At 36.7% G+C, this 16747-nt stretch overlaps 1 protein-coding gene across 3 annotated transcripts in view; it reads right to left on the bottom strand.

Moving 5' to 3' along the window:
• MYBL1 (MYB proto-oncogene like 1) overlaps nucleotides 1-16248 on the bottom strand; it is a 40218-nt gene extending 23970 nt beyond the window's left edge. For 2 of the 3 annotated variants that reach the window (XM_082719120.1, XM_082719119.1), the window contains exons 1-5: nucleotides 15566-16032; nucleotides 5595-5700; nucleotides 5205-5276; nucleotides 2582-2674; nucleotides 1046-1266 (exon numbers count right to left, since the gene is read on the bottom strand). In XM_082719120.1, coding sequence (XP_082575246.1) covers nucleotides 1046-1266; nucleotides 2582-2674; nucleotides 5205-5276; nucleotides 5595-5700; nucleotides 15566-15585 — 512 coding nt within the window. In that variant the 5' untranslated portion in view covers nucleotides 15586-16032. Of the gene's footprint in view, nucleotides 1-1045; nucleotides 1267-2581; nucleotides 2675-5204; nucleotides 5277-5594; nucleotides 5701-15565 lie in introns of all 3 variants that reach the window. The other variant, XM_082719118.1, reaches the window with a different exon arrangement.
• Between the last annotated feature and the right edge of the window lie 499 nt (nucleotides 16249-16747).

The raw sequence follows: 16747 nt of genomic DNA, 5'->3' as shown, positions 1-16747 counted from the left end.
GAGAATCCCAATATGTTTTCACTACAATACCTATGTTGGAAAGAGTTCACTGGTTCCCTTTTTAACTAAACTCACTTTTATAAAGTGGAAACTTTCAACCTACAGTTACTTGTAGTATAAATTCCATCCTCCATAAAATATACAAACATTTACTGAAAATCTAAGTGTTAAGACACTTTATATTAAGGCTAGCTTCAATGGACAGTAAAAAGATATATAAAAGACTGAAAACATCAAGAAGTTCCTAAGCCTGGTTTGGTAAAAAACATGATGTTTTAATTTTCTTACTCACAAAAAAAGATAGCATTGTTTGCTTTGCATATTTCATTACTATATGAAAATTAAGGATATAGGTAAAAGCATTTTATGAACTATGAAGTACCATACAGAGACTACAACAATAAAAAAAAATGCATACCTTCAAATGAGGTATGGATTTTCCTAAGATTGCTGGTCTACTGTACTACAATCAGGAAACATTTGAACCAGTGCAATGTATACAGGGGCATATCACCTTCCCTTACGGAAATTTTGTATTTTAGCCACATGGATATATATACTACTCCCATGATTTGAATCATACCATAATTAAGAACTGAATTTTCTCTAAAAAAAAAAAAAAAAAAGAACTGAATTTTCTCTAATGAACTGCCATAGCTTATTTCAGCCAATGTATTTGCTATTCTCTGGTCGTATGCATAGAATACAATATGAAAGAAATCTCTTCCATTTAGATTCCGTTCCAACCAGGTTTGTACAAAAAAGGTCTGTCCGACTGGCAATGATATGTAAATAATCTGGGGAGTATATTAACTGTTCACATAATCTAAAGGCCCATTATTTTACTGCACAAATTACTGCTATAAAATATTAAAAAAATAATTCTATCCCTTACACAGAATTTATTACAAATAGGTCCAAAGATTCCCTGTTTAAATTTCAATTATAAATAAAAGTCATGGGGATCCTTGTGAACATATTCAATAGTAACTTAATAAAGATTAAGTTTAAGTACAGGGAAATGTATATACACTTATATAAGCACCTTCCAGGAAGTAGTTTGGCAATTTCTGCCCAACGATTTCCCAACCGCTTATGTGCTTCATAGATGATCCTGTCCTCCTCTTCTGTCCAGGAAGATTTCTTTACCTCAGGATTCAGATGATTATGCCACCTTTCTCTACACTGCTTGCCTATTCTTCCTTTCAAGTGTTTTGCAATTAAAGACCATCTTTTTGGCCCGTATTTCTGAACTAATTCAATAACCTAAGAAACAGAAAAACAAAGTTTAAAAAACTATTATTTAAAAAATAAATACCTCGTAGGGATGTAATGTACAGTGTGGTGACTATATCGTAATGCACATCTGAAAGCTGCTAAAGAGATCTTAAAAATTCTCATCACAAGAAAAAATTTTTATATGGTGACAGATAACCAGACTCATTGTTGTGATCATTTAGGAATATATACAAATAGCAAATCATGATGTGGTACACTTGAAACTAATATAGTGTTACATGTCAATGATACCCCAATTAAAAAAATTATTACCTTGACAGAATTTTAAAATGTAACTCAAGAATACTATTTTTAATACATTAAATCCAAACCACAACAAATTTTCTAATACTCATTCATTTGCCAAGTATAGAAATACAAACTTATCTAAAATACAAGGTGCTAATTAAAGCAAGTTCTAAGTTAAACTGTTTTCAATGAAAATTAACTTAAGACAACAGTAAAGATGCTGAGACTTATAGATTTTCTACTTTTGTATCTTTTTTCTTAAAAGCTTCAGCTGAAAGCCAAATAAATCAGTTTGGAAGAAAGAAGGATCTAGAAATTTACCATCTTCATTTCTTCCTTTCCCACCCTAAAAGGATACAGATCACACATTGTAAAACCTATCACTGGCCATCAATTAAACCAGATCAATTCTGAGCCTGGCGAATTTTGTTGTTGTTGTTGTGGGGGCAGAGTAGGAAACATGCCCTAATTCTCCGATTACATTAATGTTTCTGCAATAAAGAACATGAACTAAAGGGCAATTCCTAGTAGAGGGCAGCAAGATCCCTATTCTTCTCAGAATTTTATAAGACAAGGAATTACCTTAGTTTTTAAGTCATCTAACCCTTTAGAAACACGATGCTCTGCTATCTCTCTTATTTGGGGGCTCATTATAGGTCAAGAGGGATAGCTAAGAATGACTTTCTTACATATCATGTTATCAGATAAAATAAAAATAAAATATAAATTGTTTCAAAAATGTTGACTCTATTTTCAACAAGAAGCTACACCCTAAATGTTGCTAACTTAAGCTCTAAATAAGAGTAAGCTAATGGCCTTTTTCCTTCTGTAAACCAAACTCTTAGAAAGAAAAAGCTATATATATTATACTTGTTTTGACATGATTCAGAAAAACTATATTTCAGGACACTCAACTTTCAATTCTTCTACAAGCAGCACCCAAAGATCAAAATCAACATGATTTAAACATATTCTTTGTGACAAAACAATGTATTAAGAAGAAAATAAAGTCAGTCCACCTACACAGTCAGAATAAAGAATATGAACACATTACCCTCTGATCTTCTTCTTTAGTCCAGGGACCCTTTATCAATTCTGGATTTAAAACTTTCTGCCATCGATGCTGGCACTGAAAATCTGAACGATTCTGAAAGAATTGATGATTTTGTTATTGAACAATTGTCTTCCAGAAAGCAAGTCAGCCTAAATTCAAGAAGAAAGTCTTCAAGAATAATGTATTCAATAACATTCTGTAAACTGGGGGTCCCTGGGTGACTCAGTCAGTTAACCATCTGCCTTTGGTTCAGGTCATGATCCCAGCGTCCTGGGATCAAGACCCACATCGGGCTCCCTGCTCAGTGGGGAGCCTGCTTTTGCTTCTCCCTCTCTCTTTGCCCGTTCCCCTGCTTGCTGTCCCTCTCACTCTCTTTCAAATAAATAAATAAATAAAATCTTCAAAAAAAAAAAAAAAAGAAAAAGAAATGTCAGGTTAGGTCAGAAGGTGGATTCAAGCAGGTTGGCCAAGAGCAAACCTGTCAGAAGTGGATTTTGGAATCCCTGTGGAGCTCCTTCTCCCTTCACCCCTCTGCTGGGCTCTTATTCTGGACTCACTCACTACAGACCCCTCCCAGGCCCTCATGTCCCTGTGGTACATTTGGCTGAGTGTCATTACCTGGGTGTACTCTCTCTCTCAAATAAAGAAATAAAATCTTAAAAAAAAAAAATTATTTGAACTATAGTATATCTCAGGGCACCTGGGTGGATTAGTCAGTTAAGCGTCTGTCTTCTGCTCAGGTCATGATCTCAGAATCCTGGAAGTGGCCCCTGTCCTAGGGCTACCTGCTTAACAAACAGTCTGCTTCTCCCTATCCCTCTGACCCTCCCAAAACTCATAGATGCTCTCACTCTCAAATTTTAAAAAAAAAAAAAAGAAGCTTAAATTGTAATATTTATCTTACATGCCTATATCTTGATTCATTTTTAAATTAAACCCTTTGGCAGAGCTTAGACTATATATATTATTTTAATTTATAAGTATGTATCTCTACAGTATGCCTTATAACATAGCAAAATGCAAAGTTATTTAACACAGATGTTACCATAAAGAAATGTATCCAATATTGAGGAATAAAAGGGAGTAGACAGAAAACTATACAAGCAGACATATGAACTCAAATAGTATGGCAATCTGAATTGATACAGTACAGCAGTACTTAAATCTAACTTTTTACAATTTAAAAACCCCTAAAGGCATTACTAGGCCACTGCATGGTATTTAAAGGATTTTTATAAAAGATGACCTCCAAGTTATCAAGAAAAAAGAATACAGCTATATGAAAGATTATGTAACATATCAGTTCAATTATTTAAATGTTGAGGCTTAAAAGGAAAATGAATTTACCAGGATATAAAAGCCTTATGTGGAAACATTCCAAATTCCAAAAATCATTAACAAATGAAGTAGTCAATTCATGACCTAGTAACTCTTACATATAATTACATAATAATAATAACAAAACACTTAACTTCATGATTGATTCAGAGTTTACAAAAATACTAGTTCATATACAGGATTCTGGATAATGTTGATTACCAGTGGCTGTCTCTGTGCCTAGTGGATCTCAAATTATGCTTATTTAAGCTGTTTTTCTTCATTTATGGCTTCTAAATATCAATGCTGATCCACTTTAAGGCTATCATTTTCTTCAAAATAATTAGGCAGTTTCTGCATGTCCTGTGTATTTCTCTATTTCCTTCATTTGCTGCTATATCATTGAAGATAAACTGATAAGCCTAATACAAATAACTTCTAATTTAGTTTTCATTTACTGAACACCTGCTAAATGGCAGGGAATGTGCCAAAATCCTATATATGTTATTTCTAATTCTCACAACAATACTACAAAAACAGTACTATTACTTCCATATTGTAGATAAAGAAGCTGAAAATCAAAGAGGTTAAATAATTTTTCTAAGACCAAACAGCTAACAGAGCTGACACTTAAATATAGTTTAGACTGATAACAAAAATTATGCTCTTTTCATTATCTGTTCTCAATTTTCAGGTTATGTTGAAAAGCATCATAAGAATTTAGAAAGAACATAGGTGACCTGGTTTCTGAAACCCACGGTAGTCAAAACAGAAATTCAAATATGAATATTTTGCCTTTAATGTAGTAAGGAACAAAAGGAATATATGTGAAAACATTTTGTAAATTATAAAATTACATACTAATGAATAGTATGTGAATAGTATGATAAACAATTAAGTATAATTCTTTAAAAAATCAATAACACCTTAAAATGCAAACATTAGATAACACACTTTTCAAAAGATCTTTTTCTGATTTTATTGATCAGCTGCCAAAAGATTTCAATGCATTTAACTTCTTTTAAGTGTTTTAACGTTTATCAACAAATATTTATAAAGCCCTAACCAAACTTATCAACATTTTCATTTTAGATTAGTAATCTTTTTAGGCTCCTATGTAAACTAATTATTAGAAAATCAGATTTTCTGACCTTTGGCCACAATGTAGGAAGATCAGAACAACAGAGTTGTTTTTAGAAAGGAACCCTAAGTCTAAAATAATAAAGACACATTTCTGAAAAAGAGCAAATTTAATCCAATGACCTATATCATCCATGTTATAAATATAAGATAATAGTTGACTTACTTGAAGATGACTAGCAATTAGAGTCCAATCATCAGTTCCATGTTGTTCAACCAACTTCTTTAACTTATCATCCTATTAAAACAAGAATGAAAATTAGAAAGCTTTCTTCCCCCACCAATAATAACTCTCCAATTCTTTCATGTCATATCTGACAGCCATCTGTAGAAGGACAAACCACTATAATACAAGCTTTCCCATTTACTCTACTCTTTCTGTCAGTCTCAACATGAAACTGCTATTCACACCCCTGGTGGAAGAAAAATAGGTGCACATTAGTTGATGAATAACTTTTCACATGTTTTGCTTTTCAGTATCTTTCTATCTTTATTAAATATTATTATTAACAAGTATATACAAGTATGAAATTATTAAGCGTTATCACATAATTACCTCATCTCTTGTCCATTTTACTCTGTTCCAGAGTTTCTTCAATCCTTTTTGTTGTGGTACTTCATAATCATGATCAGCATACTGAAGGTCATCATCCTCATCCTCGCTAAAAAAATAAATTAAAAGCCACAATTGTGAAATCAAAAATTACATGTAAACTTGTGAATTCAATCTTTGAAACTATGTATACAGGTATGACTGAAGCAGCCACTCAGACTGACAGACATACATCAAGTTAGATTATTGAAAATATAAAAAATTAAGAGTCATACAATTGGTAATAGCTATAGTTCTTACTGACACAAGAGAAATGATAAGCCACCAGGGGTCAATTGATAACCTCTATGTATGCTAAAGAGTTTGACTTTTATTCTTTATTTGACCTTTATCCTTAAGAGTTAAAGGACTTCAAGTAAGAGAAAGACAAATATGTTGTGTTTCAGAAAAATCACTGGCAGGAATGTGGAGAAATGGAGGAAGGAAGACCAATTACTAATCTTTTACAATAACCCAAGTAAGAAATTATTAGAGCCTGACAATGTTAAAGTAAAATACAAAACAAAGTCACATCTAGTTAAAACAAAAAATGGAAGAATTGTTATTATCTATAACAATTATCTATAAAGATACTCCTCAAACTCCATGCCCCAAAACCAAATAATTATGTCAAAAAATACGCAGAAGAAATGAACAGACACTTCTTCAAAGAAGATATATAAATGGCTAATAGACACATGAAAAAATGTTCATCATCACTAGCCATCAGGGAAATTCAAATCGAAACCACATTGAGATTCCACCTTACACCAGTTAGAATGTCAAAAATCAACAGGACAGGAAACAACATGTGTTGGAGAGGATGTGGAGAAAGGGGGATCCTCTAACATTGTTGGTGGGCGGGAATTCAAGTTGGTGCAGCAATTTTGGAAAACAGTATGGAGATTCCTCAAAAAATTAAAATTGAGCTACCTTATGACCCTGCAATTACACTACTGGGTATTTACCCCAAAGATACAGATATAGTGAAAAGAAGGGCCATAGGAACCCCAATGTTTGTAGCAGCAATGTCCACAATCACCAAACTGTGGAAAGAAATGAGATGCCCTTCAACAGATGAATGGATAAAGAAGATGTGTCCAGGGGCGCCTGGGTGGCTCAGTGGGTTAAGCCTCTGCCTTTGGCTCATGTCATGATCCCAGGGTTCTGGGATGGAGCCCCGCATCGGGCTCTCTGCTGAGCAGGGAGCCTGCTTCCTTCTCTCTCTCTCTCTGCCTGCCTCTCTGCCTACTTGTGATCTCTCTCTCTCTGTGTCAAATAAATAAGTAAAATCTTTAAAAAAAAAAAAAAAAGAAGAAGAAGAAGATGTGGTCCATATATACAATGGAATATTACAGCCATCAGAAGGATGAATACCCAACCTTTGTATCAACATGGAGGAGATTATACTGAGTGAAGTAAGTCAAGCAGAGAAAGTCAATTATCATACGGTTTCACTTATTTGTGGAGCATAAAGAATAACACGGAGGACACTGGGAGTTGGAGAGGAGAAGTGAGTTGGGAGAAATCAGAGAGGGAGACGAACCATGAGAGACTGTGGACTCTGAGAAACAAACTGAGGGTTCTAGAAGGGAGGGCGTGGGAGGATGGGTGACCCTAGTGGTGGGTATTAAGGAGGGCACGTATCGCATGGAGCACAGGATATGGTGCATAACAATGAATCTTGGAACATTGAAAAAAGTAAAATAAAACTAGGATGTTAAAAGAAAAGAAAGGTGGAAACAAGAGGATTTTGCAAGGAGTAAGGATACCTCCAAAACTTCTGACTTTGGGAGCATAAACAGAGCTATCCACTGAGACAAAGAATAGAAGGAAGGGGTGCCTGGGTTGCTCAGTCAGTTAAGCATCTGCCTTTGGCTCAGGTCATGATTCCAAGATCCTGGGATCAGCCCTGCATCAGGTTCCTTACTCAGAAGGGAGCCTGCTTCTCCCTCTCCCTCTTTCTGCTGCTCCCCCTGCTGTGCTCTTTCTTTCTGTCAAACAAATAAACAAAACCTTAAAAAAAAAAAAAAAAAAAGAATAGAAGGAAAAACAGAACTCTGAAAGGGAGAAGAGAATGGGGAGGGTAGGAAGTTTTGGACTAGCTGATTTCAAGCACTTGAGGAATATACAAGTGAATACATCTTGAACAGCACTGTCCGATAGAAATATAACACATATGGACATTGGGGAGGATATGTGCTATTGAAAGTACTGTGAATTATGCAAGACTGATGATTCACAGACCTGTACCCCTGAAGCAAATAACATTATGTGTTAATAAAAAATGAAAAAAATTTAAAGAAAGAAATATAACACAGTCACATATCTAATTTCCTGGTAGCCACATTTTAAAAATAGAAACAGTTCAAAATAATGTTAATTATTTAACCCAAAATATTAAAAAATTACCACTTCAACACATACTCAACATAATCATGAATTAGTTTACATTTCTTTTTTACTTACTAAAGTCTCAAAAAATCTAGTGTGTATTTTATAGTTAGAGCACATTGCAATTCAGACTAACCACATTTCAACAGCTCAATAGCAGCTTGTCGGGGAATGGCTATTCTGTTGGGCAGAGCAGATCTAGGAAGGCAAATGGGCACATGGATCTTCTGCTCAGGTAAGAGGCCTCGGATAGACACACAGTTTTGGCAATCACCAGCATACAGAAAACAGTTAAAGCCATAAGAACATTCTGAAACCCCAGAAAAGAGGGCAGGTCTTTATGATAAACTGGAATAGAGGATTTTGAGTAGTTAGACTGAAGACAGTCATGAAAATCTGAAAATAATAAGAGCTAATACTTATTTAAACTTTCTAAGTACCAGACATTAGGAAGTCTCTGAAATTTCTGTCTTAAAACCCCACAACATCCCCAAGAGGGAAATATTACTATTCCCACTTTACAGAAAAGGAAGACTTTGACTTAGAAAAGTAACTTCTTGCCCACAGTTATACCAAATGTATCATGACTGAACTCCAAAATGCACTAATTAACCAGTATACTGCCACATACTAGAGAAATAGGGAAGAGGATACCAAGAAGCTGGAAGATACCAAAGATAAACCTGAAGTACATTTTGAAATCAGAACAAGATTTAGTTATAACTTAACTACTTATTTTGCATCCCTGTACATATTAACCTCTTAGGGCTTTAGTTTACCTGTTTGTGAAATAAGCATAATATACTAATACTACCTATCTTATAGTGCATCTTTAAGGATAAAATTCAATGAAAAAACATATAAAACACCTCATATAGCATATAGCACAAAGAGGTAGCTCAATATTAGTATTATGTGCATAGGCTGACTGTCCAACATTCAAGATTATTTCTGCTTTATTATATCCAACTCTTTTCTAAAAATACGCTCTGATTTCAAGCAGCTCAAGTTTGATGATTAACCTCTAATGTAATATATTTGGAACATGTGGAGAGTTCCCAATATCTACATATAGTTTCTTACAAAACTGAAAAATGAAGGTCTAGATTTAATACTCTCTATAGATCCTTTACGGGAACTTCTGATTTCCCTTGATTCGTCAATTCTATAGGAACAATTCTTTTTTTTTTTTAAGAAGTCTCCATACACAATGTGGGGACTGAACTCATGACCCTGAGATTAAAAGTCACATGTTCTACCAACTGAGCCAGACTGGCATCCCCTGGGACCAAAGTTCTTCATATCTAACCAAGCAAGACACAAAGATCCCCAACTCCCCTACCTATATAAACTATCTATCTGCTTCAGTTCAGTGCATTTTAACATTCCAATGCTCGCTCCCTAAAACAATAATCTGCCAGTCCTATGCTTGTTTTGTTGAACTAATCTGGAAATAAAGACACAAGTTTAAATAAATAAACACCTGTAATTTGCTGCCATCTTCAGCTACCAGAAATATCCACCTGATTAGCCAAGATTAAATAGTTAAAATGGAGATGGTTCATGATCCAATGACTTAATAAATTTTTCATTTCCTTTTATTAAAGATTTTATTTATTTCCTTGACAGCGAGCGAGCAGAAGCAAGAAGAGTATCAGGAAGAGGAAGAGGGAGCAGTAAGCTTTCCACTGAGCAGGGAGCCTGAATCGGGGCTCAATCCCAGGACCCTAGAATCATGACCTGACCCAAAGGCAGATGTTTAACTGACTGAGCCACACAGGTGCCCCAACTTAATAAATTTCTAAGAAGGCTACCAAATCAGAAAAAACACCATATTAAGGCTTCCTGCCCAATCTGTATGTACTCATGGCATCTATCATTCCCTTTTAATGCTCATCACACACACCAACCTTCCCAAGCAAATAATAAGTTCAGGAATGCAAAGAACATATTTGATACATTCAGCTCTCAGCACCAAGCACAGTACCTATAATATTTGTAAAATTAATGATCAGTGAATTATCTTCCTTACTCTTTTATTACCTCCTCTAAGTACTCTGTATTCCAAAATATTACCCTCTCTTCCAACCCAATGAAATGTCCACCTCCCTCAATACAGCTGTTCTCAAGTGGATATGAGAGAAAACATTTTTTTAACAAATGAAAATACCTCTAGGAGAAGGGGAAAGACATTCTCATTTATTAAAAAGGACTTTCAAAATCCAAATGCACCTCCAAATGGTAGAATTTTAAGAAGCATAACATGCTGAAACAAACAAACAAAATATTCAGTACAGAAGAGGTTCTTTGGTGTGTCTACTAATATTGCCTAGCTTTTCCTAGAACAGTCCCCAGCAACATTACCACTTTCTGCCATCCCAAACAGCCCTCAGTTGTGGTTTTCACAAGTTCTCTTCTTATTCCCTCCCCTCAGATCCCAACAACTTTCACAGCATAGTTGAGACTGCTTTTAAAAAGTTAGGTTATTATGGGGCAGCTGAGTGGCTCAGTGGGTTAAGCCTCTGCCTTCAGCTCAGGTCATCATCCCTGTCCTGGGATCAAGCCCCACATCAGGGTCTCTGCTCAGCAGGGAGCCTGCTTCCCTCTCTCTGTATGCCTCTCTGCCTACTTGTGATATCTCTCTGTCAAATAAATAAATAAAATCTTTTTTAAAAAATTAGGTTATTTCCAGTTCAAAACAATGTTTAATTTGGGGACTTACCTATATAAATCTTGAGTGTTCAAAAAAAATATCTATATCACATCTAATCTGTATAAAATTCACTGTAGATTCTTATCAAATTATTTTAAGTTAAGGATATGAGTCCAAAGATGTCACTTTGGCCAAAAGACTAGTTTCCAAGGAGCAATTTTCCTGAAAACTTGTTCAACTTTAAAATTCAGCTTTATTTTTTAACCTCATACTTGATGTGTGAGAAATTTCTATTTCTACATGAGGTTTCATTCTCTGTTTTGCATCAGCATGGTCATCAGTTTCAGAGAGTTATACAGCCCAGTCAATGTTCAGGAAGCTGGGTGTTAGAGTGGGTGAGTATGAGGGAGGATTAAAGTAGAATTCTTAGAATCATCTACCACTGGGACTTTCCTGGAGTCTATCCACCTAGCTACTTCTTAGTTTTAGCAGAAGTTATTTCTATATTGGTTAAGTAATTGTTGAAAGAATGATGTAACTTTGAAATACGTGTGACAGAATAAGATCCTAGAAAATTATCAGTATCCTTAGCAACAGAAAGAGGCCTGAGAATGTGAACAATTTGCCAAGAAAAAAGAGAAGGGATAAAACCCCACAGTAATCTCACCAATATTCCACTTTCACCACTGCTTAATAATGGTTAGGCACCATCAAAACAAATCTGCTTTTTCATATCATCTTTTAGCATTTTTATATTGTAGCAATCAGTGATGATAATATATAATAACTAAATAAAATCAACTCCTTACTACATAAATAAGTTATTTTTAATCTAGGATGACTGATCTAGAAGACAGCAGTTAGGTGAAATTATTTTGCCAGTCACAAAGTGAAAATATAAAGGAATTTGGTTTCTGAATCTTCATTCAGAACTTGGTTACTAGAATTACTCTGCCAGTTTTATCTAAGTCAAAGAATATAACTGTCTCATATATAAACTAAGCACTACATTCAAATGAAAAGGTTTTTTTCTAAAGATTATGAATGAACAAAGTGATTAGGGTGATTATGAAACAGCAAAATGAAGTGCGTGCGCACGCGCGCACACACACAAATATTATGACTCATTAGGCCAGAAAAATGGTTAAAAGAAACTTTACACTGGGTGAAAGCTAATAGGATATTACAGTCATAATTTACCCTGTGAAATAATACACAAACAATTCATACTTGACTATATTAAGATAAAACATTTAAGAAGTTCAATTTTAAAGGATACTAACTATTCCATGTAAAAAGAGTAATATGGGGTACTGAAAGGAAAAATTTGAGAATTTTTTTTAATTTACTTTTATTTGAAAAGAATCACTGGTTCAAAATTAAAGACATATGAACAGTTCTATCAAATCTGCTCTAATAATCACTTCAACAGGATCATATTTTAACTCAGAAACTATTATCAAATCTGAAATTTTTATCAAAATCCAAAATTACATCTTTAATTTTACCTGTTTTGATAGGGTAATTCTATTTCTTTTTTTTAAAGTTCATTCAAAATCAAGGTATGAAAATTTACCAGGTTGATTTTAAAAAGTGAAATCAGGCCACCCGGTGGTTAATATTATGTACTGCATACATGAATATTTTATTTCCAAACCTGGACTGCAAACTAGCAACATTACAGTAAGACAATTTTACTTCATTTGACCAGTATGAATAGTCAAATGAAATAAATACTTAAGGAATTCTACCTACCTACTCGTAAACAAAAATGATAACTGAACTTTTCCATTTCATTCCATTTGTAGATATATATTTAAATGAGCAAAGATGATTACACAAAGTTTCAAAACGGGAAATGGATATTAAATCTAGTCATTAATTTACAGATCCTAAAATCCAAATGCCTAGATTAACAGACTTAAAAACTGGGATATAGAATTTACTTGTTTTTCCAAAACAATGTTGCTAGTTAATGACAAAGCTGACTAAAAAAATCAGTTCTCATTTTCAGTATTCTTTCACCCGTAACACTCATTTTGCTGGAAATAACATAGTAAAATTGCTTCCCATACACACATATAACCCACTGTAAAACATTTTCCAATGAAAAAGCTGGCTTTTAGCTTTCCAATTTAGTGTAGTCACCAGTTGCCAAGTGTAAATACCTGAATCTGTTACAACTTAAAACAGGTCTTCTAGTTTCTAAATGACATTTTTCAAAGTTTATTTTTAAGGGTAGATCTAGCTTTTAAAAACTAAAATTAATTACTCAATACATAAATATGCTTAAAAATCAAATACACGTTAATAACATATACCAATTTTGATACTACCTGTAAATTATATCATTAAAACCCCCAGTGAGATCTTAAACTATTTAAAGTGACAACACTAAATGAGCCTTTTCCTTTATGTAAATCTAGGTCAGAGATACTACAGCTATCTTAAAAATCAAAAGAGCCAACATCCTCCAGTTGTTTCAACCTGAGGTATCAGAGTTTTTTTACTTTTTTTTTCCATATCATATAGAAAAAAGTATATTACAGGATTTATGCTCATAGTCTTATGCAAAACTTTTATACAGCAAACTACAGTTTTCACTCAAATACTTAGTTGTATAGTAGAGATATTAAATTGACTAAATTATTTCCTTTCTCAACTATAAATTAGGTTCATATTTATTATTAAGCCATTTAGTCAATAGGCATGAGACCAGACTTTGCCCAATAACTTCACCCTCAAAACATTTCACATTCTATTACATTCTAAGATAAATATAACATATTTTCATATACAAGAAATATAATTTACAGCCTGAAACACATTTAAGTGTAAAGACCCTACGTAATACAGCATTTAGAGATGATAATTTCTCACCACATCCTCTACCTCTATTCGGAGCATAGTTTCATCCCCACCGCATTTAATTACTCCAGCCTTTTAAATCATTATATAATATATTTTAATTCATACAGCTGACAAGGAACAAAAGTGAACAGTACAATTAATATTTAAATCTCAATGCTCACAGTATTGTGAATAAAAGAAAATAATGTACACAGGCAAGTTCGTCATTAAATCACTTCTCCTTTCTTAGTCTATTATTATGAAGCAATAAAAAACTATAAAATGAGCAGAAAAAATCAATTGGAAGAAAGGGTTCTGACATTCAAGCATCCATGTCTAATCATATCTAAATGATGATCACATTAGGTAAGACATTCTTTCAAATAAGATTACCATCAATACTGATAGATAATGCCACACAATGAATATAAACAAACTTTTGTTTTTGAGCTGACAAAGTCATTTGTCACTTTGCTTAATGAAGTTATTTTATTTTAAAAATTCTGTATATTTAAAAATGCACAAGAAAAGGCCTAAATCAGTACCTCACTAATTATAATTATAGGAGCTTTTAATATCTATCTTTAATTTTACCTGAAGATTTGGGAGTTAATTAGAGCAGTTATTCTCACCTGAGTGATTCTGCCCCGCCCCCCCAACACACATTTGGTAATGTCTAGAGACATTTGATTGTCATAACTCAGGGAAATGGTGTTATTGGCATCTACTAGACAGAGGCCAGGAATGCTGTTAAACATACTACAAAGCATAGGGCAGCCCCCCACTACAAGGAATTATCTAATCCATTATATCAGTAGTAACAATGTTGAAAACCCTGTTGTAGAGAGGTGGGTCTACAGGAGTGTACGTGTGTATTTGTTACATCTGAGGAGTCTGACCTATACTGCAGTTGCCACAAAATAAGTCTAAAAAGGACTGTTTTATGCTGCTTTCTGCAAAAATACCTTACATACAGAAGATGATTAATAAATTAATAAAGCAACAAATGTTATGTGTAGTTATTGCCAATTTTTAACAGGAATCCGCAGTGAATGAATCTTAGTACTAAATTTCAACTTGAGAAATACCTCTCTAGTCAAGACTTTAAGGCTGTGAACCTAGATAAACAAAACTACTTGGAAATCCTGCCAAACAGCTTTTCAGGTTTATTGAATACTACTGACAAAAGACAACCTCATTTTTTGTCATCTAAGGGGTTACTACACACAATTTAGGTGTAGCTACTATAGTAACGTGTAAATAAAAATTAGATGAGTAAATTCCTCCTAGCAAGTTCTCCAACAAATATTATGCCCTACCTCTCTGGGCAAGACTTAGTTACAGACACAGCCAAACACGGGCACTAAAAATATTCAGTGAATCAAACATTGTTTTAAGATCAAGCTACTGGTAGTAACAGTGTAACAACTTCCCAGCATAAGATACTAAAAATACACACATACAGCTGAGAACAAGGGAATGGTAATTACAGAAAGCATCAAAAAGGTCCTCTCTCTCTCTTCAGCTATCCCTCAGAGGATTTTCCATACCTGTCAAGGCAGCAAAGATGGCAGAGGGGTCCCAGCGCAGGTTTATCACAGAGTTCCTACTTTAACTGATTCCGTAATTCAGAAAAAAAGAATCTCTTTGAACACCATTTTCGACTCCTCGGGGCTGTCCACGAGCACTTTTATGTGCGTGGAGTACTCCCTGAAAGCGCGGACTTACCTGGCAAGAAACTCCGACCAAGAGGGGATTGTGAGAGGCTGAAGTCTGGATGTGCGCTGTGGGGAGAATCAACTCCTTACAGCAATCTGGGCATTTGTTACTCACTTTTTGCGCGTTAAACACATGGGTCCCCAACTCTCCACACGTCACGGCTGCGATGGGGCCAGCCGGGCCGGAGAGGGCTGCGGGACAGCGGGAAGGAAAACCTTGGCCCCAGCTGGGGAGGGCCTGGCGGGGAAGCATTGGGAAAGGGGAAAGAATGTGAGCCGAGACACTGCCAACAGGCCTAAGTCAAAGAGATGTCACCCACCTGCGCGACCTCTTCGCCATCCTTCAAGTACCGCATAGGCGCGGGCTGGGCGGGGACGCAGTTCAGCCTCCTCCAGCCTCAAGCGAATGTTCCTTGTCCCCGACCCTCCAGCCGCTCCCCCTCGCTCCCTCTCCGAGGCGACCGAGAGTGGAACGCACGTCCCCGGCAGGGCAGGACGGAGGGGCGGACCGCGACCCGCCCCCGGCTCGCAGTGCAGCTCCTAGCCCCGGCCCGGCCCGGTCAGGGATGCCCCCAACATGTCAGCAGGCGCGCTCCCGCCCTCCGCCGGCCCCTCCCGCCGCCTCTCAGCCTCTACGCAGTGGTCCCTGCTCAGCTCCGCGGCGGGTGCCGACCCCCGCCCTCAACCCGCAGCGAGCAGCTCTGCAGGGCTCGCAGCCTCCTGCAGGGTTTTGTCCGCACCGCCGAATCTCGCGCCCAGCCTCCCTCAAGAGCCGCCGTTTGAATCTGCGCACGCGGCCCGGAATCTCATTGGCTGTAGCGGCCGCACGCGGGGGGACGAGGGTGGGGCGGGGAGAGCGCGCGCGACTATGGGCGGGGCTGGGGAGCTGGAAGTCGGGACTGGAACTCGCGGGAGTCGGGGAAGGAGCTAGGAGTCAGGGGGTGGGGCCGCAGGGCGGGCTCGCGGGTATTGCCTTGACAGGACCCGGAGCGCGCCGAGCGCCGCACCGCGCGGGGCCTGCCGGGAAAACGAGTTCCGGTGGTCGCCTAGAGGTGGGTCCGGAAGCTGCGGCGCGAGTCCAAACTTCCCGGGGTTCGCGGACACGGTCTTTGGGGGTTGGGCGGCTGCGCCGAGGCGCGTCCCCGCAGCCTCCTTTCAGCTACCACTCCTCCACTCCTAATTCCTCGTGTGTATCCCGCCTCATTAGTTAGGAGGCGCGGTCTTCGGTCTTGGGACAACTCTAACCATAAAATTTGTGCGGCCGTTATTGTTTAAGAAAAATGTGAGCTTTATTTTGCCCAGACATCAGAGCTACTGTAATAGCGAAGACTGTGGTAGGAAAACGAATATCGAGAATGAGCGGGACTGACAGGTGAAAAAGTTTTTAGCTAGAGTCGTGTTTGGCACAGAAAAAGGAAACAAGCCCAAGTGTCGGTCTGATCATCCCTGGGCTCGCTCTACGGGAAATAATTGAACCGTGATGCAGGAGAACAATGTACGAA

Source organism: Mustela nivalis, assembly GCF_964662115.1.
Source record: "Mustela nivalis genome assembly, chromosome: 2".
NCBI classification, from domain to species: domain Eukaryota; kingdom Metazoa; phylum Chordata; class Mammalia; order Carnivora; family Mustelidae; genus Mustela; species Mustela nivalis.
Note: the sequence above shows the minus strand (reverse complement) of the source record. Positions and strands in the feature narration are given on the sequence as shown.